Source organism: Fukomys damarensis, unplaced genomic scaffold (assembly GCF_012274545.1).
Source record: "Fukomys damarensis isolate Sample0158 unplaced genomic scaffold, DMR_v1.0_HiC HiC_scaffold_2, whole genome shotgun sequence".
Classification (NCBI taxonomy): Eukaryota; Metazoa; Chordata; class Mammalia; order Rodentia; family Bathyergidae; genus Fukomys; species Fukomys damarensis.
Genome location: NW_022900914.1, coordinates 60366618 through 60393264, shown reverse-complemented (window position 1 = coordinate 60393264; position 26647 = coordinate 60366618). Strand labels below are relative to the sequence as shown.

Below are 26647 nucleotides of genomic sequence, written 5' to 3'. Positions count from 1 at the left end.
GAAAGAATGTAATGTTCCTTCCAGAACTCTTTAAGGGTTAAATCTGTATCTGAGGCCATCTGGAAGTGGCCAGCATTTGGGTCATAACTCAAGACTTTGGTCTTTAACTTAAAACTAAAATGCCAGACTTAACCCAAGTTGTTCATATGTCGGGATGGTTGTAACTCATGGGCCCATTGTACTGGAAATATTTCAGTTTACATAGCACAAAAAGGAAGAAAATATGGATAGAAGCTACAGTCTATGTTCATGCAGCAGACTGTCAGTTCATAGCAGTGCTTCTATCTTTAGTTAAGATAATTTTTTAAATAGGATAAATCATAACTTTCATATAAGTAAAAAAAAAAAAAAAAAAAAAAAAATTATAAAAAAAAAAAAAAAAAAAAAAAAAAAAACATATGTTGAAGATTTTCCTGAACTCATTAACAAGGGAACTAGTAAGGAGTTAAACGAATAATTCAAAGGAGACTTCAAACAGCAAACATAATCTAGAATGTTGAAATTAATTTGTTAATTGATTTCTTGCTGAAATGGGGAGTTCAGTTGTACCTCCACTAGAGAAAGCTCACGGCACCCCTGTGGACAAAATTATTTTTATTGCAATCAGTTTTCTAAAACTTCTAACGTTGTAAAATAGCTCAAAAACATTGAGGCAAGGCATGGTGACACAGGCCTATAATCCCAGCACTGGAGAGGCTAAGGCAGGAGAATTGCCACAAGTTCAAGGCCAGCCTGAGCTACACAGCAAGACCTTGTCTCAAAACAAAACCAAAAAAAAAAGACACTGCAGAACAAGATTCCTGCAGAATCAAGATAATTCAGAAGTATGTGCTGGACATCTAGCATTCCATAGACATGCATTCTTTTTCAAGTTTTCCCAACACTTCCTTTATTCACTACCCAATCCATGTTCCTTGTGTTTTCAGATAGAGCTTTAGTGAGTGGGTTCCTTCTTCAATGATGTGGTCCAAATCTTGATTCTTAAGAACCGGAGGCCTTGGCAATCTTGCCTCTGTAGGGTTGTAGTACTTATCTGTTGACTTCTACCTCAGAACACAACAGTGCCAGGAGGCCCCCTCAGGTAACCCACAGTTTCTACCTACCCTCCTTGCTGCCTTGGGTAGCAGTAATTTGAGTTCCCTTCATAATTAGAATCATTCACCCTTTCAAAGCACATATGTCCCTTTATTGTCTGTGTCCTAGAAATGGCCATGCACAGTAAGGTCTCTGCTTCCGTTTCATTGAAATATTTTATATCCTCTGGCAGAATCATCTATCAGTAAGGTTCTAAAAATCATTACAAAGTAGAGAGCAGAGACTTGGAAATGAGAAGCAGGAATGTTGTGTTAGACCAGTGATTCTCAAACTATAACGTGCATATTAATGGGATCTCATTAAAATGCTGATTCTGATCCAGTAGATCTGGGATGGGGCTGGAAATTCTGCATTTTTAACACGTTCCAGGTGATATCCATGGAGCGGGTCCATGGACCATATTCTGAGTGTCAAAGAGCTGGCATTATCCTTAATTTCCTTCATTTTTGTACTTTTGCATTCTAAGAAGCAGTGCAATATTTTGGTACTGACTCAGAGAAAAAACTGCATCCACCTGGTTCTCTTCCTGACTCCTCAAGGCTGGGCAGCATTATATAAAGCAATGGAGCACATATCCCCAAAGCATCAACCTGTGATCTCATTTCTTTCACTATAATGGAGGGTCCTTGGTGAGAAGCAGTATTGTTTGAGATGCAATCCCTAGACCCCAGCTTGCTCTGTGGCTCCAAGAATTCAGGGAGTGGGAAAAGCAAGTCCATATGCAGAACAATCAATAGTCCAGAGAAGAGCCATCTGTTAGAGAAGGGGCCTGGTGCTAGGAAGCTGGCTGCTACCTTGAGTTCTGGTCCGCCTTAAACAGGGTTGACTGCTGCTGCTGTCAGCATGGTCTCTGAGCAGTGGTCAGGGCCAGGTCAGCATTGGTAAGAGGGATTCCACCTTGCTGAGCCCTTATGCTGTCTCTGCCAGTTACAGGTAGCCACTTGGTGCATGAACCAATTAAACGTGAGCTGTTAAGTCTGAAGAAAGAGGCTGGCTGACATCCACAGGCCTGGGTGTCTCATCCGCCTGGCTACTGTGAGCCTCCTCTGCTGTGAGACCTTTTGGCAAGCATAAGCATGGGCCACAAATAGCTTCATTCTCTGGGCCCACTGGCATTATTCCCACACCACCTCCACACCAGGCTCGGCCTTGTCCCTTGCTCAAACCTCAGCATTTATCCGACCTTTGCCTGGTGTTTTTAAATGTACCTGGGGTTTGTTTTACTCAGGAGTAGTAAGGCACAGACTCAAAAATGACACAGAAGATGTTTGTGCCCACAGCTCCTTAGAAGTAGGGCCACTTGGGAAACACCAGAGCCAGCCAGAAGGCAGAACATGGGGCTGAGGGCTGTGGGCAACAGACTGCATTGAGGCTTCTGTGGCGAAGGTAAAGGAACAGCAGGCGGCAGGCAGATTTGGGATTTACTCATTGGATAATTTCAGCAGGCTCTGCCCTCCTCTAACAGCTGGTTGCCTCTAGTTGTCTGGGACTTGGCTGGGGTAATTATGGTGGGGGAAGAATATTGGCTCAACCTGGAGAGCCCCATAAAGGAGAAGTTGAAGTCTCCCGACTGGCTAGTTTGCATATGAATGGGCTGCTCCTGCAGGGCTGGGGAAAATCTTGCCATCTCTGTGATCTAGCCAGCCCTGGGAATGGTGTCAGTCCCCTATCTGTGAGGCTTCAGATGCAAGGGCATCAAGAATACAGAAAATAAGTAAATGTAGCTGATACACCTGGAGACGGTTGTAAATGTGTTGCCTGAGAGCATTTCTCTTCCTAGGCTAAGCACACTGCTTAGAGTCTGTCTGCTCCTCCTCCTCGCTCTCCCAGGGCGACCCCAACCGTATTACCAGCTGTCCACTGTGCGCTCTTGCCAGCAGTTGATGCCGTTATCTGTGAACCAGGCTCTGAGTTTTTCTTCTTCAGTCATTTGGAACAGGGAAGTCTCTGTGAGTCTGGAACAGGGCCAGATGCATGAGGAATGTGAAAGGCTTGAGGAATATTAGTGTGCCTTGTTAGAGGAGAGACCAAGAGGATAGTGAGGCTGCAGGGGTGGCTCACACTGCTACATCCACAGCTCATAATGGGGGCCTTTCACTGGCTGCCAGGAGCCGTGGGAGCAAGGTCTAATGGAGTCCAGCAGCTGTTGAGCTCCCTGGAGGGTCTCCAGGTCTACTTCCCACCCTAAGCTCGGAAGACTGCTGCTGTGGCCAAGGGGGAAGTTTCTCCCATTTCCTCACTGCTGGATCCTGCCCCTGACCAGCCCAGAGGGACTTCCCAGGCTGCAGACAACTTTCCATTCTGTAGCTGCTGCTGAACATGACCTCCCGAATCAGCCATAGCACCTTTTTCCCCTCTCTTAATTCTCATGGAAAGCACCAGGCTCCCTCTCCCCCATCCTGCAGTTTGAATAGAATTCCTCAAACTTGGATGTTCTATTTCAAACCTTGGTAAAAATAGATGTCATTTGGTTTCTCTAAGGCCTGCTGATGAAGAACTTTTCCTGGTAATTTTAGATGAATATGGTTTCCATCTCCAAGTCACCAGTATTCCATTTACCTTCTTAGGCTCCGTGAGTCATCCTCAGACCATTTTTTTTTTTTTAAGGAAGAAAATATTTTAAAGGGAAGGAGTACATAATGGAAATGTCTTTAGCCTAATGTTTCAAGCTCCATGTCTGCCATGGCTCCTATAGCTATGTGCCTGCAGCCCCTACCCCCCTGCTGAGCCTTTGGAGGGAGTTTGGGCATTCTTTGGATGCTCCCTTTGGCTGTCAGGCTGCCCTCATGGGGAGCCTAAATTGGCTCTTTCTTTTTACTTTGAGTAGCCCCATAGTCACCAGTCACTCATGCTCTGGCTTCAGCAGGAACTTTTCTTCCCCTATCAATGCGACCTTCCACTCAGTGGGTACTTGGGAGCATTGGTTGCTTCCCAAGCTATCTCTAATACTATCTTTTCTTCTCAAAAGCCATCTGAACAGTAATTTCAAGAGTGTATTCCTTGGGCAGGGGATATAACTCAGTGGTTCCACCACCTGCCTCACAAGAACAAGATCCCGAGTTCGATCCCAGTACCAAAAAAAAAAGTGTATTCCTTCTCAACCCTTTTAGAACCATCTTTTCCTTCCCAATCCTAATACCCACATTCTAATGCAGTCATTCTGAGCATGTTCATTCAGTACTGACTGTGTGCTAGGAACTGTTCTGGGTCCTAGAAATAAAATGATGTGTGAGAAGACTAGAAGAATAAACAGGTATATTTAAAGCAGTATGGAAGGTGTTAGGGCAGGGACCAAGTGTGACATTACAAGAGGAAGAAAAGGAGTCAGTACTTACCTGAGCTTTGGGTACTTCCTGAGCAAGTGATGTTGATTTAGGCTGAGATCCGAGGACTGAAATCTGGAGGCAAAAGAAGACTGTTCAGGAGATTGAAAGTGGTTCGTTATGTGAAATGGGAGAGGGAAGTTATGTGGAGGCCACCTTGATGGAGATAATTAAAGGTTGGCTCATACAAGGCTTTGAAAGCCAATCTAAGGAATTTAGGTTTTATCTTAATAACAGGGAAAGTATTGAAGACATTAAGCTAGGGAAGAGAGTCATCGCATTTGAAATTAAGATCATTTTGACTGGAATAAGAAGGACAAGTTAAGAAGCGGACAGAGATCTGGCACCAAGATGAGGCTGTAGTTCACTGTAGACAGGAGATGGTGGTGGGACCTGCTCTGTAAGTTTCCTTCTCTCTAGAATTTTTTCCCTCTCAACTTCCAGCAACTCTGAAAGCGTCCAAGTCCATTTTCCAGTTTTCTAGGCAAATAAGAGTTAAATTCCTTCAGGTCTCTGCCTGCTTTTCATTGTTCTCTAATGACTTCAGTTAATTGTGTGGTTTTCTTTGGGGGAGTTGTTTGTTTGGTACTGGGGATTGAACTCAGGTCCTCGCACTTGCAAGGTAGGTGGTGGCACCACTGAGCTAAATCCCTGGCCCTTCAAACAGTTGTTTTGAAACGTTTTGAGACTTATACCAGTAGGATTACTCCAATACAAGCTATGCCACCATGACTGGAAGTGGAGGGAACACACTGAGACATTTGGTCTTTATTCTGTATACTGGAAGATTTTAAATGGGTAAATAGTAGTCTGATGAGTTCATACTTTAGGGAGAGTAGAATGGGAATGACCTATAGCAGTGGTGGTGAACCTATGGTATGTGTGCTACAGCAGCCTGTTTGTATCATTGAAAGCTCTAAATGTTTGCCATCACTGATCTATGAGATAGGTTGGTGAGGCAAAAACCAGGAGAAAGGAAACAATTAGGAGATCATTGCAGTAGCTCAAGAGAGATGGCACATGGAAGAGAGAGGCAATGGAATGGAAGAGGAGGGTCACATAGGAGAAATTTAATGAAAGATTTAGCTCCTCCCTGTATCCCTGGGGGTTTTCCCCAAGAAACGATTCATAAGTGACTGTGAAATGGACTGCCATTCCATCCCAGAGAGTCTGGCCTAGTGAAAGGTCATCCCAAGGTGTGTCTGTGTGGAGGCGTGGAGCATTTACTCATCTGATGTTAATTCTAGAAAAATGACCTGACAATCCTGTGTCACTCTTGGGCTGCAGGTCTCCCTTGCTCACATTAGGGCTGTAGAAGGCCATCCAGGGTCTGATTTGACCTTGATCCCGATCATTTGTGGAGCAGCCCATTTGCTGCCAGCTCCCAGGTGTGGGAAAGTGTAGAGAGAGAGAGTTGCACATGTAGGTGGCAGCCTGGACCTACTTCGGCATCTGCTGTCTGGGTCTGTTCTGCTTGATGTTGAACAGCCTGTTGTCCTTGACTAGCTCTGTGCTTTCTCCTTCAACAGGTCAAATGGATGATGTACTGGATTATATTTGCACTTTTCACCACAGCGGAGACATTCACAGACATCTTCCTTTGCTGGTAAGTACTCCAGCAATTGGGCCATTTGCAAGATTACTTGGCCTACTGTGACGGGAGAGGAGGGGAAGGGCTGAAGCCCCACACCCTACCTCAGCAGGTGCAGGGATGTCCTTTGAAGTATTTCTCATAAATTAGTCTGTAAACATTGTTCTTCAAGTATGGGTGGAATTCCCCAGTCTTCCTAACCCCTCACATGGACACCTTGCAGCTTTCTTAGCTGGTCCCCTTAGCCGGAGGTGGAAAGGTGTTTCTGGGGGAAGTAAGTGCTCCTTGCCCTTCTCCTGCAGGCCTGAGCTTGGCCTCCTCTACCGGGACGGTGACTCTCGAGGAACCTTCCCTGCCTGCCTCAGCCCCAACTCTTCATTCATCCCTGTTTCCTACTTTTCACCCCTTATGTAGGTCACTTCCCTCTTCATGGTTGATTTTTAAAAACATTCTACCCTGATGGAAAAGGTGATTAAATATGGCCATAGGATAGATAGGATTGTGACTTGTTTTGTAATTTAGGAAGGTGATTTTATTTAAATGACATTTAAAAAATACAAAATAATACATGTGCAAAATACAAGTGAAACAATGTACTAACAGTCAGTCTAGGGGCTGGGGTAGCTCAGTGGTAGAGTATATGCTTTGTGAGGATCTGGGCTCAATCCCCAGTACCACTAAAAATAATCCTTTCCCCCAGACCCACAATTCCCTTCCCATTGCTACAGGTACCACTCTGAAAAGTTTCTTATGTTTTCTTCTAGCAATGTTCTATACACATTACTTGTATTTATTGTGGACAGTTCCATCCTGTGACCAACTCTCTTAAAAGTCAGGCACCTCTCCAGAATGTTGTGGTGTTATATTGTCAGGATAGGGACACACAACTTCATGGTGTCCCTCGGTGCTGTGCATGTTCCTGGGAAGCTATGGAGGAAATATGGGACATTTTCCCATAGGAAATTCCTAGAGGTCATGGTTCTTCAAGGGCACCTTACTCTGGAATGAGTAGGGCCCTCCTCTACCTCTTAGGTGAAGGCGAGGATGGTTAGGTGTGCTGGAAGCAAACTTCATTGGTGGCAGTTGTGTTGGCAAAACCAAGGGACCCCAAGAACTCTAGGAAACATGAATCTGAACACCTTAGAGGATCTTGGAACCCCTGGCAAGGGCTTGGTCTTCTTAGACACAGGACTTTCCCTCCCCACCATACACTTCAGAGAGATTTGGGGGGCTTTAAGTGGAGGAAATAGCTTTAAACCAAGCATCAGCATACTTTCAAGACCCAAGTGATAACTACTTTAAGCTCTCAGGACCATAAATCTTTGTTGCAAGCTAATCTGCTACTGCAACATGAAAACAGCCATAGACAATACATGAATGGCAGTGCTCTAATAAAACTTTATTTATAAAAACAAGTGACTTGCTGGGTTTGGCCTGTGGGTCATAGGTTATTGGGGCTCCTGGATCCTTTCTAGCAAACAATAGACACTACCTCTGATTAACTTAAGGAAGAGAAAGCAGTGGGGCTTTGTTGGGAGATAGTTGGAGTAACTCAGAGTGAAAAAAAAAGCTAAAACATTAAACTCTAGAAGGGGAGTAGCAGGGCACTTCAGGGCCCCCTCTCACTGAAGCTTAAGGACTCTGCTTCTGCTCACTGCCAGATGACCCCTCAATACTGTTTATGCTGAAGTTGTAGGCCTACCAATTGCAAATTTGTAATGTAGAAATTGCTTAGTACTTACTACTTGATACTTCCTTGGCAGCACTTACTCCTTAGCTGTGATCTAGAGACCACATAGTATAAACAGGGTCAGCAAGGCCTGCCCATTTGTATCTAGGAGGGAAGAAGGAGACAGGGAGAAGCTTCCAGAGAGTGTGGCCCGGGAGCTGTCTTGTACTCAGGTGTTTATAGCTGGTTCTGCATAGGCGCAGAGCACCTGTCAGAGCCGCACCTCTCAGCAGCAGTGGGAAGAAACTCACCCAGGCTATTTCCAATGGCAGTGAGTTGCAGGTGCTAGAGTGCATCCGTCTCTCTTCCTGCACCTCATCTTTCCTCCTGTCCCCATCTCCTCTTGTCCTCTCTTCTTCCCTGCTGGTGACTGAACAATGGCATTCCTGTTACTCAGGTGCTACGTTCATGTCCTCCTTTCCTCTCCCTTCTTTACATCCTCCGCTCCTTCCCTGGCTGCATTGTAGACCTTTTCCTCCCATGTAGCCAAGAGCTCTCTTCTTTCCACACCACAAAGGTGAGGATGTTTCCACCGAGCTTAGGTTTGAGACCTCAACAGCAGCTACCAGAGTTATTTACATCACTCCCCAAGAGGAACTGGCTATCGGGGGAACTTCTCTTGGCCCACAAACCCAGTATGCAGTCACCAGGAACTTCTCAGTCTGAAGACCGTTTCCTCATTTGTCTCTGCAGAGGACCAGGGCCTTCACCCACCAGAGAGGCTCAATGTGGGCCTATAGAGGTTAAGGTGACACCAGGTAAATGGTAAAGAAGACCCTGAAGTTGATGTTGATAAGCAGCCAAAAGAAACTGAGGTAGAAGTAAAGCCCTCTCACCCTGCACCCCGTAGGACTTTGTTGATGTGTCCCTTGTGTAGTGTGCAGCACTGTTGGTGGGGTTACCTGTTTGTCTAGCTCTCCTACTAGGTGACACATCTGTAAGGGCAAGGATATATCTAACCCAGCTTGGGTATCCCTGTACTACGCCGCACGTACATTTTAATCTATAGTTCTTCTGTAGGATTTACCAGCAGAATGAATTCCTTAATCAGTAAACAACAAATAGATCAGTAAGCCAAGTATCTAAGAGTAAGCAAGTGAGAAAGAAAGAAAGCAGAAGGAAAGAAATAGTAAGAAAACATAGTGATTGTTAATGGTACGAGGTTCTGATTTTGCTACCAAAAAACATTCAAAGGGGATCTATTTTTGCCAGACAGTGTGCTCATCTGTAATCTTATCTGTGTGCGGACGAGGCAGGAAGGTTACAAGTTCAAGCCTGGCCCGAGGAATTAAGCAAGACTGTCTGCCTTACTCACTTTCCTTGTTGCTGGAACAAAATACCCAACACTTGCAGCCTAAATAAGGAGAGGTTTATTTGGGTTCAGTATTAGAAGTCTCAGTCCTTGCATGGTCAGCTGGCTCCGTGCAGAAGTGGTGTGGTTGAAGGGTCTGGGGGAGGAAAACGGCTCACCTTATGGCAACCAGGAAGCACAGAGCATGAAGGAAGGAGCCAGGAAGGGAGGGAAACTTTCCAGGTCACAACCTCAGTAACCCACCTCTTCTGACCAGACCCCCACCTCCTAACACCACATCAGCTTTATCACCCCCATAATTCAGTTACCTTCCAAAAACCTGAGTGCCTAAAGCTTTGGGGAGACATCCAGATATGAACCATAACACTCCTCAAAACTAAACTGGAAAAGGGCTGGAGATACAGCTCAGTGTGAAAAGTGTGGGTACAATCCCTCATACTAGTGGGGAGAAAAAGCTTTTTTAAACCAAAATTCTAGAAAGGCTAGGAACTAGCAGGCTCTGATGGCTTTTTTTTTTTTTTTTAATGCTCTGGATAGTTATGCGACCTTTCCACGATACGACACAAGATATATAAATACATGTGAATTTACAAGATTGGCTTAAAATGGCCAACCACAGAGTGGGATAATACACTGGATACACCAAACATTTAGTCAAAGGTCTGAAGCTTTCTGCAGCATCCTGTGCAAGTACATATCAGGTGTCCAGTGGGTCTGTGATAGAAGGCTTAAGAGTCTACTTTGCTGAAAGATCTGTGCTGAAAGCCAGGAGATGACATACAGGGCCAAGGTAAAGACTGGAGCTCCTCCGTAGGAACAGAAGCAGATCTATCTTTCCTCTTTATACCGTCCAGCTGAGGAAGAGGGTTTCTCCACACCCTAGGGCATGGAATTGTGGAACCCATTTAGTTAAGCTTCTCTTAACCAGTTTCTCAAATTGACACAATCAGTCAACCATCACACCACCAAGGAACAAATCGATTCTGCTGTGATTCTTCTATAGCCAGTTGACATCCCTCACCCAAATGACTTCGGCGTGAGCTCCATAGTCCAGGGTGAACATGGAAACAGGGAGCAGCACTCTCATCTAGTCTAGAGCTACTTGGGATGGCACCCGATGGCCAGGCCCGCTGGTCACTCCAAAAAAACTCTGCCCTCTTGAATTTTTCACCGCAGCTGCTCTGTGCATCTGATACGATGTGGCTGGAGAAATTACCCAGAAGATTGGCAGGCAGGAAGGTTTTTCCTGTCAGCCTGGATGGGATAAACTGAAAGTAACTCGGGGAAGGGGATGGTCTGTAGCAGACTGGCCAGAGAAGAAGCAGGGCTGGGTGATCTAGAGGATCAGGGCCCAGGGCAGAGGCTCTTACAGTGGTGTGCACTGAGGAATCAGGGTCTCTTATTCATGTTTGCATGGAGTTGCCGCCTCTGTCCATATTTAAAGTGCACACAGAAATTCTACTCCCAGGGCATTTGTTCTGCAAACACATTTGCACACATGTGTAGAGAAACACACTAGAAGGTTCATTTGCAGCTCAGCCTAATTGCTAAAGTCGCCCTCGTGAATATTCATGGATGTGGGGAGATGCCTGCACACCCACAAGCAGCCAGTAAGAGAGGAGGTAGCTTCTCTGTGTGCTGGTGTGAGACAGTCCTCAAGGTACACTGGACTGTGTGTGCTGGAAGGAGACAAGGGATTGGAGGGGGTGTATCGAATGCAGCTGTCTCTGGAGGGCAGTTGAGGGAGTTGTAAGCATCTAGATTATTGTACGTGCTTGCCTCCAGTCCATTCTAGAAGGGTGCACCAGCAACTGATAATGTTTATGCTTTTAGAAAAGGGACCAAAGGTCAGGAGTGGGAAGGAGACTCTGCTGTATGTATGCATCTTTTAAAACTATGCTCACACTTGACCTATTTAAAAAAAAAATCTTTTCCATAATAAATAAAAGAGCTGCAATGTGACAGATACCCTTGGGATCGTTGGTGTGTCTTGTGCTGGTTTCTGAGCTTGCCAGATTCATCTGCTTTCCGCTCAGGACTGGCAAATACTTGTTTTCTAAACGAAAGTTCCTCCATTATTAATCACCAGAGTGTCTCCCTGTGGGAGAATCACACCTCCTTCTTTCAGCCCCTCTCTTTTCTGACTATGAAACACTAAACAGTCTTGCCCCCTGGTTGCTGAGGGACTGCTCAGGATGAGTCTGTGCAGAGGCAGAAAACCAAGGAGCTGAGACCTTCCTGAGGGAAGGAGGAGTGGGCAGAGCTGCTGATTCAAGGGTCTGTGTGAGCACTAAAGGGTCTGGAATTGACTTGCTAGAAATTGCTCCTTTTCATTTGTGCCTCCTTGTTTGGGGGAGGATTAACTGTTCTGATTTTTCAGACACGCACAGGTGACCTTTTTTCTCAAAGCATTGTGTTTTAAGGATGCCCAGGATTTGTTTGAATCAGGTGTGGAAAGGATTGCAGTCATGGAAATGCCTATCAAGAAGTAAGTTATTAAGCCAGAGGTTGTGATCGATGCCTGTAATCTCAGTGCCTGCGAGGCTGAGGCAGGAGGATCAGTGCAGTTTACATAGTGAGTTCAGAGCCAGCCTGAACTATATAGTGAGACTGCTGAAAGAAAGAAAAGAAAGAGAAAGAAAGAGAGGGAAGGGGAGGAGAAGAAAGGGAAGGGAAGAGATAGAGGGAGGGGGAAAGAAGGAAGGAAGGAAAAAAAAAAGATTTGTTATATTTGCAGATTCCTAGAAACCAGAAGCAGCTGCCAGAGCATGCAGGACCTCAGGGAAGCCCCAGGGAGGGTCAGAAGGCAGAGGAAGGAAATGAGCCAAAAGCTTTATTGTGATTTCCACAGGAAAGAATGGGCAAGGCAGGGTAAACAGGCTTGGAGTTTACTGGTTAGAGTAATTTTGAGTGCTCTGGGATATAGGGCTGTCTGTGGCTGTCAGGTCCTGGTCCAGGGTGACTGGAGCAAGTGGATGGTGGCCTAGGGTGTGAGGTCCCAGTAGAGAAGATGGCTGGAGTGTCGGCTCAGACTGGTAGGTTTGTGTGGGAAGCCTGGGCTTGCAGGTGAGCTCTTTGCTATCTCTAAGAATTGGCTTATCTGGCTGAGGAGGTGAGTGGGTTTGGAATCCAGACCAAGTTCTGCTTGACAAGGCTTGTGCCCATAAAACAGCATTTAGTTGGAGGGGCTGACTTTCAAATATGCACAAAGGTACTCTGTGCACCAGTAGAGGTGCACTCTGGCACTGTGCTCGCTGTTCTAGTTGGGTGTGATTCTTTGTTTTTGTTTTTGTTTTTGTTTTCCTGGTCCTGGGGATTGTTCTCAGGACCTTGAGCTTGTGAGGGAGGCGTGGTGCCACTGAGCTAAATCGCCGGCCCTGGGTGTGATTATTGTATCATTCTTTGTTTCTCTGGCTGGACTTCTAGGTTCAGGGATGTCAGAATCTTGTCTCTTTCTGGACACTCCAAGGAGGAGGAGGAGCTGGTCTTCCTGGCTCACCGTTATCTGCCCAGCACCACAAGCTGGCACATAGAGGTGCTGGATGAATGCTTGTGGCACAAATGAATGAATGGACTCAAGTGTGCACAGGACTTCAGAATTGGATGTTACCTACACCCCAAGCTCTTCTTTCTTTCGACAGCAAAAAGATCCAGATGTATTTGCCTGGCATTGACTTGAGTAGGGTGAAGAACATTTTCCTTTTGGGCAAGAGTTGGTCTTATGTCTCTATCTCTATGTGTGCCGAAAAGACAGCCAAGAATGGGTGGCTTTTACTCTCAGACCAGAGATGTCTGGCCTGCCCTGTGTTACTGCTCTGAGTGTTTGTGCTTCTGGCCACAGGGAAGGGCTGAACAATGGGGTGGCAAGCATGGACCTGGTCTTCCTGTAGGTTGCAGCTGGAGCCGTATGCCAACCTTAGTGAGACTGGCCTGCTGGACCTGCCAGCTGCTGCCAGGGCCACAGGGTGATGGATGGAGTGAGCCTCCATTCCTGGTCGCTTAGGCAACAGAAGAAAACTTGAGCTGGCTTTCAGGGAGAGGCCACGGTTGTGATGTGCGCGTGCACCTGTATGCATGTACACCTTCCCCTGCTGGACAGAGGAGGATGCTAGCAGCCCTGCAGTGGGATGTGGGCTGGAGAGGTGTCCACGCCATGCCCAGGTCTTGTCCTTCATGGACCCAGGGCAGTGTTGCTAAGAAGCTAATGGGACATTTATTTTCTTATCTCTCCAGGTTTCCATTCTATTATGAACTAAAAATAGCTTTTGTAGCCTGGCTGCTATCTCCCTACACAAAAGGCTCCAGCCTCCTGTACAGGAAGTTTGTACACCCCACGCTGTCTTCAAAAGAAAAGGTAATTTATGTTGCTTTACCTTTCATCACTCACAGAAAGTGAAAGATAAAAAAATTGATAAATAAAAAAGATTGTTGTATCACAGGAGACCTTTTGCTTGGTTTTTATTATCTCAGCAAGTTGTTGCTGCTAACTTTTTCTGTTTTTTCTCCCCGGCCCCCACCCCCAGGGCTCACACATGCTATGGGCATTCTGTTACCGAAATATATCCCTTTGTTTTTGCTTGTTTTGTTTTGTTTTTGGTGCCAGGAATCGAACTTGGGCCTTTGCACTTGCGAGGCAGGCAGCAGAACTATATCCCTTTGTTTCGTTGTGGCACTGAGGATTGAACCTAAGGAGTGCTGAGCTGCATCCCCAGTCCTTTTTTCATTTTGAGACAAAGTCTCACTAACTTGAACTTGCAGTCTTCCTGTCTTAGCCTTCCCAATAGCTGGCATCATGTCTGGCCATCAGCCACTTTTAACTATATTTTTTTGGACATCATTTTTTTTTTTAGAAATAGCGGTGAAATGGTCTAAAATATGTCTGTTATTATTTATTTTAAAATATTTATATAATTGAAACAAAAGAAAAAATTCACTCACCATTTAATTTCTCAAACTGGATTTCCTTTCCTTTTGTCATCCTTAGTCCCTGTCCTTTTGTAGAAATGAATTTTACATATAGATCACTTAAATTTTTACATAAAATATTTTTAATATGTATTTATGTATTTCTTTTTGGAGACAGGGTTTTGCTGTGTAGCCAGGCTGGCCTCACACTCACTATGTAGCCTAGGATGGCCCTGAATTCATGATCCTCCTGCCTCAGCAGCCTGTGCGTGCTGGAATTACAGATATGTACCTCCAAGCCCGACTACATAGGATATTTTTTAAAGGAATGTTTTTAAAACTTGACATAGCTAGGTGTGGTGGTGAATGCCTATAACCCCAGCACTCAGAAGGGTGAGGCAGGAGGATTCCCAGCCTGAACTGAAGAGTAAGACCCTGTCTCAAAAAAAAAAGAAAGGAAGGAAGGAAGAAAAAGAAAAGAAAACGACATAAATCAAAAAGGCTGAAAAATAAATAAAAATTTGTATTTTGAGATCTTAAAGATGTTTGCACACAGTCCCTTCTACTTGGTCTTCAAAATTGCCTAAATTAAAGGCCATAGAGGCCTTACTGCTATTATAATTACCTACATTTTTTTCTGTTGTAGGCAATTCTGCAGCAGACTTGACCTGCATGGAGTTTGGTTTCTTCCTTTAATTATTTTTTTTTCTTCTTTTTTGGGGTACCAGGGATTGAACTTGGATCCTTGCACTTCCGAGGCAGGCAACAGAACCACTGAGCTAAATCCCCAGCCTCTTCCTTTAATTATCTTAGAATAAATTTCCAAAAGTACAATTATTGTGTCAAATGATTCCTACATTTATAATTCATTAATTTCATTATTTTCTATTCTGATTGTATAACAAAATTCTTCAAAATAAAAAGAGAGCGCTAGCTCCAGGAATGTAGCTCAGTAGTACAGTGCCTTCCTGGCAAGAGCAAGTAACTGAGTTTGATGCTTTGTACCCCCCAAAAAGGAGAGTGCTATAGGTGACTTGTTATATTAATTTCTATAGTTTCTGAAAGTTAAATGCTTTGGGCTTCCTTGAGGGGAAGGCTTCGGTGAGCAAAGCAGTTAGAGGAACAGGCTGTTGGAGACATTTCTGAAAGTCCATTTAGGAACCTGACTCACAGTTCTCTCTGCCTCAGAGGATGGAATTAGAGGATAGATATCTGTCTTGACCTAGTTATCAAATTCTGCTCTTCTTCCCTCCCTTGTCCTCAGTGCGGGCCTCCCCTGAAGCCTTCCCTGTAACTTCCACTGAAGTGGAGGTGATCCCTCTTGAGAGCTGCCAGGAATCACTTCCGGAGTCAGAGGGCCCCATTAGAGGGCTTCCTGCTGCAACTTCCCTGAGAGGCCTTGCACAGGGAACCTTACACTCCTCAAAGCACAGGAAGTGTACCTGTGAAATGACTCTCAGACAAGATGGAGGCTGAGTGCCTCCATCATTAGACTCTGAAATGATCGACTGTAACTGTGAAACAGCTATTTTCTTAAAATGACAACAAAACAACCCCAAACACACAGAGTGTATCAGATATGATCCAATATTGAACTAAGGCAATATTTTGGCCCCAGAGGGAGACCTCAATCTCCCCCCCCCACTTTTACCTTGTATGATACAGGGTGACTTCTAATTTTATTTCAGTATCTATAAAATGATCTCTTTTATCAACAAAACACCCATTTCTTTCTGTGTCCTAATTCCTCCCATTGATGTATATATAAGGCAATATTTGGTTATAGAATTAAATTAAAACTGTAGAATAACTAAACTTTAGAACGGCAAGGGTCCCAGTCCTTGAAGACAAGGAAAATGGCAATGGTTATCATTAACTGAAATAAGCCATTGTGTGATGTGTCTTCCTGGATTTACCTCAGTTAATCCTCACCATCTGCAGCAAGTTAGTATTATAATTATCCTCCTTATCTGGAAGATAAAACTGTGTAGAGGGCCAAGAGTGCCAAGGTATGACAGCCAGTTTGTGACAGGCCTGAGGACAGAAGCTCAATTCTTGATGTTTCTCTCAGCCCTAGGTTCTTTCCGTGTCTTACAGAGGAACTGTGTATAGAATGGCAGGACTGTCCCTCCCCACGGAAGCTACCCCTCATATCTCTTGCCTTTCTCCACCCACCTGTCTACACACATACTCCAAGTGTCTAGGACTTTTCACGTCCAGTGAAAAATCAGATTAGGCCAGCTGCCACGGGCGGCGCTCAGGAGAAGGGAAAGGGAATACAGATGTATTTGAACCTGCCAACTCAGTGTCCCTTTGCTGTTCCTTTGACAGGAAATTGATGATTGCCTGGTCCAAGCGAAAGACCGGAGTTATGATGCCCTTGTGCACTTCGGGAAGCGGGGCTTGAACGTGGCAGCTACAGCGGCTGTGATGGCTGCTTCCAAGGTACTGGGCCAGGCCCTGACTTCCACGTCTGTGTGGGTGTCTCCCCTTCAGTGCACCCTGCTTGTCACCTGTGTAGTTCACATGGCTCAAGGTAGGGGCCAGTCTCTCTCTGTGTCTCTCTCTCTCGTCTCTCTCTCTCATGATGTATGCACCAAGAGGTTCACATAGCCCCTGTAGCTGCCTTGTGAGCCCCACACTAAAACCTTCTAAGCTGCTTGGAGTACAGGTCCGAGAGACAGAGAAGCAGGGGGCGTCTCTCTGCAGTTTCCCACAGTGCGCCAGGAGAATCACCTAAATTCAAAATGAACAAGTGGAAAGGTCACCTGAGTGAATGGATAGACAGCACACTTTTATGGCCAAGCAGATCCAGAAGAACCCAGGGACCCAGAGTAAGTTAAGCAGTTCCGACATGGAGGAGGATAGTTTGTGCAGCAATAGTAAGGGCAGTGGAGGAGGTTTGAAATAAACCAGTTGGTCTTTGGGATATTATGGCAGTGATTCCTTCTTCTTTCCATCCAGCTCTTTTCAGAAGTCCTCTGTGTTTGTTCTTAGCTTCTTCTCACATCATACTCTCTTTGCCATTGTCAGTTTCTCCTTATATCCTCGGGCCTGAACTAAACTGGTCAAACATTTCCTCTGCAATAGATCCAGCAGATTGCTCTAGCATTCCCTAGTGCCAACCTCCTCCCAGAAATCCAGATGTGGGGTGGTGGTCTGCAGTGAGCCGACAGTGGAAGAAGTTACCCGGGAAGACATGCTAATTGGGTGGTCAGGCTTATTGGCCACGTGCTAAGTCATGGGTGGTGATGCCAGGGATTGGGGATAGAAGTGTAGCACTGGGGAAGAGTTTGGAAGATGATGATCGATACAGGCCTGGGTGCTCCATGGGCTTGGAGTGGGTGATGAGATGGAGGGTACTGAGAGCCAACTGGGTCAGGGGACCAACCTGTGTTCCTGTGCCCTGCTTTGGGGTTGCATGCAGGAGCATGTCGAGAAGGACTCCTCACACAGGGCTGAGTGGTTGTCTCAAAAGCATCACTTCTTGAAGCTGGAGAGTGCTGTAGGTAAAGATTGTGAGAGAGGGGGAGAGAACAAGGGAATGATTCTGTTTCATACAAGCACCAGCTCCTTCTGCCACAGAGAACCATAGTGAAGTGTCCACTGCTCAACACAGTAGATGTCTGCAGGCCCCTGTCCACCTTGGTGTAGTAGTTGCTGGCAAAGTGCCAGACCCCAGAGAGCATCTTTGGAAGGGAAATTCCACTGTGGTATCCTGAGGAGATCTATCAGGATTTACAAAGAGCAGTGAATCCCAAGAACCTTCCATTTCCAGGTCAACCATTGTATGCTCTTATTTTTAAGTTGAAAGAAAAGGATAGATCGTTACATTCTAAATTTATAGGGCCAGCCTTACAACATAAAGCTACAGAAACTGGCTCTCTGTCCTTCTCTCTACCCTATTTTCACTGTCTCTGAAGCCTGAAGGAAATGAGTACTGCTTCTTCAGTTGAGTCAGACTTTAAATGCGGTGGTGCACTGTGGGTCACCTGGCTGCTCAGCACAGTGCACTCGGGAAGTTCAGTCTCCCAGTCACTTGAGCAGGGTGGGCCTCTTCCAGAACAGCCTCAAGCTGGAGCCTCCAGAGCCTTGATATCATTCTAGCCTTTTACTGCCTGCCCCTCTACCCTCCTGGGGAAGCCCATGGGCCCAAGACTTCTCCAGCCAGACACTTTAAAACATTCCCAACCCAGAGGAAGCTACACAGTCTAAACGTTGCCTCAGGAAATAACAGCTCATTCATCCTTCCAGTTGGGCTGAAATAGCAAGGACACTGTTGTCTGTTGAATTTGGTTTCAGATGAGAAAATTTTCTGCTTTGTGGGAACTTTGTTTTTTCTAATTATCTGGAGAGGAAAAAAAAATCTTCTGTTCCAAAAATAATGCCATTTACTTTTGAAACAGATTTGTACCATTAAAAAAAAAAAAGGTAGTGAAATCCAAAAAATTCAGTCAGACTGATGGGGTGTGCCCCAGTGGTTTCCATAGCAACAGTAGATTGCACGAAGTAGCATTAGAAGATAATGACTCACCAGTAGGTCCAAATCTGGCTTTCAAGCCCCAACCACCTGGGAAGCTTTGTTTTTTGTTTTTTTAAATCTTAATAGATTCTCAGATGTGCTGAATCAAAATCTCAGGCAATGAGCCCATGGATCTCTATTTTTAACTCGTTTCCCAGGTGAATTTTAAATGGCCATCTCTGTACAGATCACTTCCTGAGGCCACATCCAGAGCCAAGAGCACAGGTAATTAGGGTTTAAACTGTTAGTTTTGGTACCTTTCCTGGGATGCAGATTTAGCTCCTCAGAAACTAAGCCTTGAAAATAGGAAAAGCACTTTGTGTGTGTATTGCCCTAAAACTAAATACCAGTTGAGAAATACACTCATTTATCACTTAGTAAGGGGAATAAGTTCTGAGAAATTCATTGCTAGACAGTAGTGTCTCTGGGAGCATCAAAGTGAATGTGCACAGCCCAGATGGTGCAGCCCGCTGCACGCCTAGGCTGGATGGTATATACTGACTTAGGTGCGTCCATTGGTGACCAGAACATCATTATGTGGTGCAGCACTGTCCTATAATGGAAGTATAGATGCTTCTTGCAGCTCTTGGCATCGAGGAGTCATTCCATACTCCCTCTTCTGCTCATTTTTCCATCCTTTGATGATTCTCAGAAAGATACTACAGAGCTTAAATGGAAGGACCACTATAATAGTTAATCTTTTTTAAAAAATATAGGTATAGATATCTTTTTTTTTTTTTTAGTACCAGGGATCAAACTCAGGACCTCATGCTTGCCAGGCAGGCACGGTTACCTTGAGCTACACCCCAGGCCTTTAAAAATAATAAGACCTCTGAGCCGCCTTCCCTAATAAATTATTTGCAGGATTTTATTTTGTTTTGCAGTACTGGGGATTGAACCCTTGCACATGCTAAGCAAGTGCTGCACCCCTTGGGTACCTTCTCAGCTCTTTAAAAATTTTTATTTTGAGACAGGGTCTGACTAGATTGCCCAGGCTGGCCTAAACTTGTGAATGCCCCTGCCTCAGCCTTCTGGGTAGCTGAAATTAGAAGTGTGTGCCCCTACTCCTGGCCAAATATAAATTCTTATTATTGTTAATATTTCACTTTAGAACTGGAAAACTGAAGCCAAAAAATTAGACCATTTACCCTCATCGCACCTTCCCATTTTCTCAAGATCTCTATCCCTGGTCACTTGGCTTTCTCTGCTCCTACATATTCCATTTCTCGCCAGTGATTCCAGGCAGAAGGAAAATAGCCCTAGATCGGAGACTAGCTTTGCAAATCTCTCTCTTAACCTAACACACTCGAAATCCATTTGTTCTGTCCAGCACATTCTCACATGAAAGGGAGACCCGGGTCAGAAGAAGTAACAACAAAATTTTACTACCCCAAGGTCTGCAGGCCACCTTATTCCTTTGAAATTTGAACTTTATACTAGGTCTCTTCCACTTGCTCATTCCTAGACCTGGTAAGCCAACCTTGCTTTATCTCATAACTCAAAAGACAGCATTGCTTTACTTCGGAAGATCCTGTCTCTAGGGCAGTTCTAATAGTACCAAACTTATTACTAAAGCCACCTGTTGAAGAGAGTTGCTCAAAGTAAAACTGTGTCCCATGAATTAGGGATTCTCCTCCCACAGATGGTTTGCAGGTGTGAGTATGCAGGAGGGTCCTCTACCTATCCACCTATTTGATGTCAGCTTCTTGAAACGAGGGGCTCTGGCTTCTTTTATTTTGTTTCTTCCTCAGAAAATAAACAGAACAGTGCTCAGTTGTGTAGTACTTTGTACTCCCTGCCACTCGTTAAACTTGACTGAAGAGAAGCGTACTCCTTTTTGCTTCTTTCAGTCTTGCTCTGTCCAATATGGTGACCACTTGCCACATGTGGCTAGATGTAAATTAATTAAAATCAAGTAACTCTAAAACTCAACTTCTTAGCCGTTCTAACCCCAGTTTCAAGTCCTGAGTAGCCACTGTGAGTGGAGGCTGACAGAGACAGCACGTTGGCCAGCTCTGCCCCACTCCCCTTGTTGACACTCAAGGGTTCTCCTTTGCCTTGCTTTCTTCCCTTCACCTGCAGCTGTTTGGCTTTGACTGGACACCTGCCTCTTACTGACTGAGCTCCTTGGGGCCTCTGTTAAGATTCACCAGGAAAACGGGCTGAAAACTCATCCTGTGGCAGCATCCATACTACGGCCCTCATCTCTTGTTGCACACACACCCCCGTTGCCATGTGTCCTCACTGTTATTCGGTGACCTCCAACTTTGCTGACTTACTCCCCTATACTCAGGCATTTTGCCTGCAATTATGATCAGTGGCCACTAGAGGGTAGCCAAGCCTTGACAATAGCTGTAGTACAGTATCTGGACAGCCACAATCTTAATGATAAATTGTGTTTTCCTGTTCATTCTTTACTCCTACTCAATTTTGCCTTTAAAAGAAATCTCTATAAAATAGTTCAGCATAAATAGTAAAAAAAAATCCTCTGCCTCTTGTCCTCATCATTTACCCATCAGTGCTTTATCTAAACATCTAGCTTCAATAAAATGCTGCTTTCAATTCACCGTGAAACTTTATTTTTGGAGTCAGACACTCATTCCAAGAAGTACATGAGCCTAGTGATTTGAACACTTCTAACCTGACTGGAGTCACTTGCTTTGTCTGTTTTCTTTCTATCAATTTACAAATCTTTTTGTTTGTTTGTTTGTTTGTTTGTTTGTGTTTGTTTTTGGTACCGGGGATTGAACTTGGGTCCTTGCACTTGCAAGGCAGGCCACCGAACCGCTGAGCTAAATTGCCAGCCCTACTAATCATTGTAAATAGGATAAATATTTTTTGTTTTTTTGTTTTTTACTCTACAGAGCCTCCTGTAATGGGCTAGGGATATAGCTCAGTGGTACAGTCATGCAGAGCATGTGTGAGGCCCTGGGTTTGATCCCCAGCACCACAAAACAGTGATTACAATGATAATCCCTCCCTGTATGACAGTGCTTGGGATTTGCGCCTCTGAGGACGGAGAGGAGACAAGTGTCTTTCTTCTCTGGCTTCACTCCCTACGTCTCCTGAATCTACAGGGCTAAGGATTCCAAGAAGCCAGGTCTCATCCCTCTGCCTTAGAGGCCACTTCCTGGCCACCATGCGAGCTCAGTCCAGTCAGCCTTTTTTTCTTCTGTTTCCGTGAGACTGTGGGACCCAACACTAATATGTAGAATTCACCACAGCAACCAGTTTTAAAAACCAAGGTTATGCAAAGGTGATGGGCGACCTGATGAGGATGTGAAGAAGTGATCCTTCCCCTCTGGTCTCCCCAACAACTGCTCATGTCATGGCTTCATTCTTCAGAACAGGTCTAAGCAGAACTGAGCAAGACTTCCCCAGTGTGGTTTTCCACACTTGCCTTTATCATTCCGTGTCATTCTGAATTCAGGTTCGCCTGGTGTCTACATGGAATATTGCCTCCATCCACAAGGCAGGTTTAGATGGATTCAAACAGGAGATCCTGCATCACGGCAGCCTAAGTTCCCGGAGGACCAGGATTCTCACGGAGCTGCTGGCCTGAGGCTCCTCATCCCCTCTGTCCCGTGCTCAGCTGCAGAGATGAGTTAGCCTGTTAGCTCTCCACGGAGCCTGGTGGGATGGAGAAGATCTGAGAAAATAGTTTGAGGATCATAACAGAAACAGCAAGAGCTTTCTTGTCTGTGGCGCCATGGCGCTTTCTTGCTTACTGATATGTCTCGTGCACACGCCCTTCCTCCTCTCCTCACCCTGTGGTGTTGGGTGGATTCCCTGGGCTCTGCCTTCTGCTCCTCTCCTTCCCAGCAGCAGTTCTGTTTCATCCTTTCCCTGCCTGTCCACCGATACGCCAGGCTCCACTGTTGGCTTCTCTGCCAGGAGCTCTTTTCCCTCATTTCTGCTTCTCTGCAGAGCGTCTCTTCCTCTGTCTCCTTGTGCCTTCAGTCAGCACTCCCCTAATTCCAAACCTGCCCCTCTTGTGTGTTTGTTCCTTTCCTTTCCATCTTGTCTTTGCTTTTTTCCTTCTTTATTTCTTGTGGACAATCTCACTTTGTAGTCACTACGTAGCCCAGGTTGGCCTCAAACTCACAGTCCTCCCACCTCAGGCTTCTAAGTGCTGGACCACAGGCCTGTGCCGCTGTACGTGGCAGTCCCACCTTCTGAGACTAACACAATTTCTATCCTCTTATACATTCAGGCCACAAATCCCTGTCATTTTTGGTGCCCCACATCTCCACCACTGAAGTCCTGACCCTACGACAACGCATTGCTCCTTCTGGGCCTCCAGCCCATCCCTTCCAGCTTAAACTGCTGTGGTAGAATGCGAGCCTGGACTGCTGTTCTCCCTTTCTGTTCGAGGCCCATGCAGTCTAACACCACCCCAGCTTTCCCATCTTGTCTCTCCCGCCCTTTCCAGCTCCAGGACTGTGCCCACAGTACCACTTTCTTACCAATGTAGAAATAGCAACTCTGAGTCCTGTTATGGAAATTTATCTTTCCCGCTTCTTCCTCTGCTCTTGTTCATCCTTCATCGGCCTCTGCTTTGACCTCTTTGGAATCCTGGGCACCCTCAAGGTCAATTGCTGCCTCTTCCATGAGGTTTTCTCTGATCCCAGGTAGAACGGCTCTCTCACTCCTTGGTCCTCCAATGCACTCTGTTGTTGCCATTTGCATTTGTGTCCTATGCATTCCTAGTAGGTGCTCAGTGAGTGTTAAAGGAATGAAAGACAAGTACACATTTTTAGCTGCCACACTGGTATCTATCCTAAGCGTGGGCTTTGGAAGAGCAGACCTGGTGGATGAGTTCTAGCTCTGCTCCTTTCTGTGGCCCCTCCATAAGCCTCAGCTTTCACCTACAACATAGGGCCAACAGTGGTACCTGCCACAAAACAGTTCTTAAATGATGCACATAAAGAATCTACTGAAGCCAGGTGTAGTAGTACAGGCTGGTAATCCCAGCTACTCAGAAGGCTGAGACAGGAGGATTGCACATTCAAGGCTAGACTGGACAACTTAGCAAGAAACTGCTCCAAAATAAATAATAATAATAATAATAAAGGGCTGGATGTGTAGCTCAGTGGTACAGCATTTGCCTAGCATGAACAAGGTCCTGGATCCAGTCTCCAGCACTGCCACACACACACACACACACACAAAATGGAGCTCACAAGAAATACTGAACAAAGGCCACCTACTAGATTCCTACACTGATTTGCTCTCTGAAGTTGACTATGATCTGTTCACTGTTGAACAGAATAAAACAAGTCAGATGCTGGGACTGTAAGGCTATTTAACAGGAAGTCCTTGGAAGAGGAGGCTGAGTTTCCTGCTCTCCTCCTGGTCCCCTTCACATGGGCCCTAGCTTCCTGGGCAAGCCATTGCCTCACCCTGGGCTCCCAGTTCCTCATTGCTCTGGCCCTGATTTGCACACAGTTCTTTCCTCCTCTTCAGCCCCCCAGTGTGTGGATCCCTCAGGGTTAAACAGGTGAGCCGCTGTCCCCCTCTAGGAGAGAGAAAGGTCCAAGGTGGGCTGGAGCCTCACCTTGCAGAGGAAGCTGAGCCCAGGGAGGTTGAGTGACTTGTCCGAGGTCACACAACTATTTGTGGCTGAGCCAACCTCAGAATGAGGGTCTCTAGTTCCCATCCAGTGCTCTTTGCATCACTCCAAGCACCCCACAGGCCCACACACACTGGGAGACAACTCCTGGCCATTTTCTACTTCAGTTACACAACCAGGCCCCAAAACCTATGGCAGAGACACAGTTGTCTACCACAGAGGGTTTTAGAGTCAGCCACAGCCCAAGGTACTTTTTCAGCTGCCCACCTGCTTTTTTGACCACCTTATTTCAAACACCCATGGAAGTACAGAGGGTCCATTAATTAATACACGAGAGGGCTGGGAATTTAGTTCAGTGGTTCCAGTGCCTGCCTTGCAAACGCAAGGACCAGAGTTTGATCCCTGGTACCAAAAAATAAATAATAATAATAATAAAAAAATACATAAGAGACTACTAGCTAGTGCTACCAAAATGGGTTCTCTCTTGACCTTGAAGCAAGGCTGGGGCAACCCTAAAATGCAAATGTCACAAATACCATAAGATTCAGTTCTATATGATCTGGGGACTCACTCTGGCCTATGAAGTGTTCTTATAAATAAAGTTGTATTGGAAAAAATATGGCTCCCTTAAAGCTTTTTCACATATGATACCATGGAGATGTTTGTGCAGGTAAGTATGACTCTAGACCCACTCTTCATAGGCTTATCTTGTGCTCTCCACCCCTAGTTTTTTCTCCTTTTCATTGTCCCTTTGCAGCAGGACCTCTCATGCACCCCAATTCCTCCAGGAAGAGGGATCTGCCACCCTGTTAACCTTCCCTGGGGCCTTTGCTCTGAACAAGCAAATGTGGGTTCAGCAAAGCTTCCAGCAGAGATATCCTGACTTCCACAGCCGCTGTGTGGGGAGGACCCGTCCTGGTGACCCCAAAACCCCATCTCTGGGTGATGCCTGGCTCAGATGACCTCCATTCAGCACAGCCCTACCTCAGCCTCACCTCACAACACCTGCTCCTCACCTCCTAGCAGCTTCCGGGCTGCCTCACGTTGGCCTGCTCTGGCCCAGAAGCACCCAGCCAGCTGTCCCTTGCCAGGTGACACTGGTGTTGCCCCTCTGTAAGGGCGCCTCAGGGAAGGAGGCCAGGACACAGTCTCTATTCCACCTATCTGTGTGCCCAGCTGCAGACCGAGACTACCAGGTTCTCAGTGTGTGCCACAAAGTACATCTAGAGTGTTCTCCTTCTGAGATCCTGCTCGCTTCACATTGCTCACTACTCAGAAACTCCATGAAATGCGCGGGTTTTTTTTAATTTTGGTTTTTATCAGTGACCCCTGGTTTTCCCAACAAAGCATCTTCTCCCTGGTGGCGCTTTCCCAAGGCCACCTTGAGTTTTCCATCCTCACACCACTCTGCCTGCTGTGAGCCTCCCCTCTCAGGTGAGGCCTCCTCTGCCTATTGAGACAGCAGTGTCCCCCTGCCCCGCCTGAACCGTTGCGCATTGTGCTGCCTTATGCCCATTTTTGTCTCGATGACCCAGCTAGACTGTGAAGCAGAAACCATCACACTCACCTCTGTTCTTCTGTGGGGTGTCATGTAGAGCTCTGTGAGTGTTCCACTGGGGTCCGTTGAACGACTAAATGAATATGTGAGTGAGCAAGTGAAGGCAAGGTGTGAGGATGGCACGACTCCTTCACCCCACGTTGTTTGCTCGGTGCCCACAGCTTGTTTTCTTTTGTCCCCCTCTTCCCCTTTATCAGGTGGCTCGAGTCTTTCATTTTGCCTCCTCTTTGGATCTCAGAGAAGGGCAGGTAACCCTGTTGAGAGGCATGACTAACTCCCAACTGATCCAGTCTGGTGGACGGGCCAGGCAGCCACTTCCACCCCCGGCCCTTGTGTGGGTCCGGGGCGGTGTCTCTTCCGCCTCGCCGCCTGCGTGTGAGCGTGTGTGTGTGTGTGTGTGTGTGCGCGTGTGTGACCACGCCACGCACATGGAGCCGCTCCTGCCTCCACCCTTCCAGAGCCTCCTAGTGTGCTCCTGCAGTAGCATCTAACGTGTGATTAACTTAGTTGGGTGTCTTTTCCTCTCTTTAATGCCTGGAGAATGGACTGAACTTGATTATCAGTGCTGCCATGGTAGAAACTCCTATCTTTCTATTTTGTTTGTTAATCCAATTTCATGCCACAAACATGGCCGTGCTCCTGTGCAGCATGTTGCTAAGGAGCCTGCCCGGCCCTGGTGTGGAGCATGTGTAGCCGCAGAGGAGAGCTGCCAGTGAGAGGGGACGCTGTGCGGTACAGGAGGAAATACTAACTCTTCTGAATTGCCAGGGGAAATGTGGTTGGGCTGGCAGCTTTGTTATCAGTTGCCTGACTCACTAAAACCTTTTGCCTTAACTCTCACTGTCATCGGTAGCAGGCGTCAGACACCATGAAAAGTGAGATGGGCTGCAATTCGTGTACTGCTGACTCCTTCTGTGACTTGGTGTGTTCCTCAGGGAAAGAGGACCTCAGCAAGGGCTTAAATTATTCTGTGTCTGGAAATTCCATGCCTCCTTCTCCACTCTGTTTGAATTTTTTTTTTTTTTTTTTTTTTTTTTTTT

The 26647-nt window shown here is 46.0% G+C and overlaps 1 protein-coding gene across 3 annotated transcripts in view; it reads left to right on the top strand.

The window, feature by feature from the left end:
* Reep1 (receptor accessory protein 1) overlaps positions 1-26647 on the top strand; it is a 104169-nt gene that overhangs the window by 54658 nt on the left and 22864 nt on the right. For all 3 annotated transcript variants that reach the window (XM_033765253.1, XM_033765252.1, XM_033765251.1), the window contains exons 3-5: positions 5948-6024; positions 13284-13404; positions 16287-16400. In XM_033765253.1, the coding sequence (XP_033621144.1) occupies positions 5948-6024; positions 13284-13404; positions 16287-16400 (312 nt within the window). The remainder of the gene's footprint in view (positions 1-5947; positions 6025-13283; positions 13405-16286; positions 16401-26647) is intronic.